Source organism: Phragmites australis, chromosome 12 (assembly GCF_958298935.1).
Source record: "Phragmites australis chromosome 12, lpPhrAust1.1, whole genome shotgun sequence".
Taxonomy (NCBI): domain Eukaryota; kingdom Viridiplantae; phylum Streptophyta; class Magnoliopsida; order Poales; family Poaceae; genus Phragmites; species Phragmites australis.
In genome coordinates, this window is record NC_084932.1 from 24083197 (window position 1) to 24086736 (window position 3540).

At 49.0% G+C, this 3540-nt stretch overlaps 1 protein-coding gene across 1 annotated transcript; it reads right to left on the reverse strand.

Moving 5' to 3' along the window:
• Positions 1 to 1624: 1624 nt before the first annotated feature.
• Positions 1625 to 3143, reverse strand: LOC133887065 (acetylserotonin O-methyltransferase 3-like). Its single transcript, XM_062326976.1, has 2 exons — positions 2300 to 3143; positions 1625 to 2169 (listed from the first exon to the last, which is right to left on the reverse strand). The coding sequence occupies exons 1-2, from the start codon at positions 3098 to 3100 to the stop codon at positions 1870 to 1872; spliced, it is 1101 nt and encodes a 366-aa protein (XP_062182960.1). The 5' UTR covers positions 3101 to 3143; the 3' UTR covers positions 1625 to 1869.
• Positions 3144 to 3540: the final 397 nt, after the last annotated feature.

The window sequence follows — 3540 nt, forward strand, 5'->3', positions numbered from 1 at the left end:
ATCTTCTCACTCTCTCGCGTCCTCACTCCTTGTCCTCTTGCTCTCTCACCATCAGTCTCTCCTCCCTCGTGAACCACTCCACCGCCAGCGACCGACAGGCCATGGAAGTGGCCGTCCTCGCACTCCAGCAGGCCGTCTCGCCACCTGCAGCATCGGCGAAGAAGGTGCCAGTCACGATGACAAAGCCCAGGTGGTGTGCGGCCGAGTGGGTGCGGTGGTGGCAGATCCAAGTGTGATGGTGGTGGCCGAGCAAGTGCGGTGGCGGCCGATGGATCCAAGTGCAGTGGCGGCAGATCCAAGTGCGGTACGGACGAGGGACCTAAGTGTGGTGGTGGTGGTAGATCCAAGTGCGGTGGCGGCCGAGGGATCCAATTGCGGTCGGCCGAGGGATCCAAGTGTGGTGGCAGCGGGATCTAGGCGCGATGGAGGCAACCAAGCGGGCGTGGTGGCCGCCGAGGGATCCAGGCACGGTGGCCGAGTGACGGCAGGATCCAGCATTGTACTCTGGTGGCGGCCTTCGAGTCCCCGCGTTATCTTGATTTGCAAGAGTGCCCGACAGTGCCCGGCGGCCGGAGCTGCATTCGAGCTGGCTCAATTCTGAGCCAGCTTTTTTTTTATTCTCTGAAAATAGCAATTATGTTGGGTGGTGAACGGGCACTGATAGTAGCCAACTATCAGTGCCGAGTAAGGAGTGCCGGTTTAAAAACTAGCACTGAAGCTATTTTTCAAACCAGCACTCATATGTCGTTCTGAAGTAGTGCTATAACCATTTGTGATAGGGTTTAAAATTCGTCTGTAATAACCCGTTCTGGGGTAGTGATTTGATATTGTGAATTTGCTGGCAACGATCATGCCCACCTGAACTTATGTAATGTGTTCACCAGCTTACTGCACTAGTGTTGACAGCAGTGTTGTCACTTAGTATCGACGTGCACAGCAGCCGAAGGACAGTCAGCAAGCATCTCGTGTCGCTCCGCTACTCTTTGGCATGATAAAATGAACTTCTTCTTAAAAAAACTTAGTCTAGAAGAGGTTAATAACAAAAATTAGAAGAAAAGGTACTAAAATAAATTAAAAATATATATTCCTAGCAGGGATGATGTAAATATGTGCTCAGCCAGCCCACGGGCAAATCACATGTAGACACAGGAATAATCATATGTGGCTCCATGCATACCGCATCATCTTATGTTAACCTACCCATTGGATTACACATAAATGTCTTTAGTTTGCCTCAAATCATCCTAGACCAAATCCAGTGTCTAGAATGTTTATCAGCATCCTAAACTTATGCACAACGATGAATTTCTAAATGTTTTACGAAATATAACTTTTTGCACGATTCAACAACTACACCATCCCACTTTGCTCGATCTGAACCTTTTAAGTTTTCTTTTTTAAGATTTCAACCAGAACTGAGCGACGTTCGCATGGTCTTAGAAATTTCATCATTTGATTCGTCAGTTTATTTTTCTCAAAAGGTGAAAAATTGGGATACCATGATATTCTCCTGGATAGGAATTAAACAACTTTTCATAGTATAATGGGGAAAAATGTGGAACATTTTGTGCTAGACTCTCTGCCAAACGATCGAATTCATTTTTTAGAACGACTCGGCCAAAAAAGTTTAATTAATTGCAACACATAATTGTATTTATTACCCTTATTAACTCCAATGCAAAGACAAGAAAGCCCGTTGACGAACTCGCACTTGTACAACACTTCGAAATAGAAAATGGGGGAAAAATAACGTCAATTACATGCACTCAAAAGAGCTAGCTAGGTTTCTAGTACAACACTTCATTATTCAGTTATTTCTGATCAAATCTCGAGTTATAAATTCATCGTGTACGTGAATTTCGTCGTCGTTCAAGGGTAGACCTCAATAACCGAAATAGGGCCCATCACCGGTGTAATTTTGTAGTCGCTGAATCCAGCATCGGAGAAGATCTTCTTCCACTCGTGCTCCTCTCGCCCCACGCCGCTGATACACGTGAGGAACAAGCTATGCATCTCTTCGGTCTCGGCGACGTTCCTGTCACGCGGTCCGGACCCCAGCACCATCTCCGTGATTATCACCTTCCCTCCAGCATCTCTCGCAGGGATTGCATCCTTGCAACGCCTGAGGATCTTGACACAATCGTCCTCGCCCCAACAATGCAGGACATACTAGGAAAAGGAACACAAGCGCAAAAGATATTAGTTTTATCGATCTTAAGGAAAGCATGCTCACCATCACTTGCAGCAGGTACATATATGTTGGGAGACCACTCAGACCATACACATATTAAGAGCATACCTTGAGTAAAACAGCATCCGCTGGTGGAATAGACTCGAACATGTTGCCAGCGATGAACTGCACGCTGCCATCAGCTATGGGGGCGTCCGCGACGACGTGGGGGAGATCCATCACGGCGCACTTGATGTTCGGGAAAGCCGTCGCGACGGCCTTCGCGAACGAGCCGTGGCCCCCGCCGACGTCGACCAGTGAGGTCAGGCCGCGGAAGACGTCGCCGTGGTCGCTAAGAACGGCCTCGATCAGGAGCTGGCTCTCGGCGAAGGCTGCGTCGTTCATCGTGTCGTCGTCCGCGTTCGCGGGGTCCCACCTGGAGCGACCGTGCGTCAGCTCGAAGAGCGACTTGGGGGCGTCCGGCGCAGGCGCGGTCCTGAGCCACGCGGGCATGTCGAAGAACGGGGTCACGGAGACAGGGCCGGCCTCGAAGCGCACAATGTTGGACAGGCCGCGTGGGCCGACGACGAGGCTGGACGCCGCGGTGAGCGTGTACACGACCTCGCCGTCCGCGGTGGTGGCGGCGCCGAACAGGCCGGACGTGGTTAGCAGCTTCATCAGGCACCGGAGATCGGGGATCCTGGTCGCATGCACCCCCGTGTCGGCGGCGATGCAGGAGAGGGTGGCCGCACCACCACGGCGGTGGATGGCGTCGGGGATGCCGAGATCCACGACGCACTTGAGCGCCATCGGCTTGATGAAGCTGAAAACGTGGTGGTAGAGTAGGGCGAATGCTCCGACCATGTCCTCATGAGAGCTCACTTCTTCGGTTTCATGGACGAGCGCCATTCTTACTTTACTGCAGAGCATACTGTGTGTGTAACTGTGTAGTATGTGTATATACTGTGTAGTACTGCACTAGTGCTAGCTCAGGTTGGCTTTACCAGCCAAATACGCTGGTATTTATAGAGGGTTTGTGATGTACTCAATTTTGTTTTATTCTGACATGGACTACGTATGTACGAATTCTGGTAGTCGACAATATTGACTATGCATATATTGTACATGTATTTTGTTTTGATTTTTCTATTCCTCAGTCACCTAAAAAACTTTCTTACAATTAATTTCTAGTGCTAGAGTTACCTAAGTCTGCAGGACACATAGACTAAGCCTGCAAAACGTGTAGCTTAAACTTACACTAATTAAGCAGTATGTAATTCAGTAGAATTTTACTGCAGATTTTTTATTTAGTTTGTTTCTGTATTTGTAGTGCTTCACCTAGATGTAGTTTATTGTTGTACATATTTATA

What these genes read in the sequence shown, in the direction of transcription:
- LOC133887065 (XM_062326976.1), bottom strand. Translation starts at nt 3,100, where the DNA reads ATGCTCTGCAGTAAAGTAAGAATGGCGCTCGTCCATGAAACCGAAGAA. An exon ending in CGGATGCTGTTTTACTCAAG is followed by an intron (nt 2,170 to 2,299) that starts GTATGCTCTTAA and finishes TCCTTTTCCTAG; the next exon opens with TATGTCCTGCATTGTTGGGG.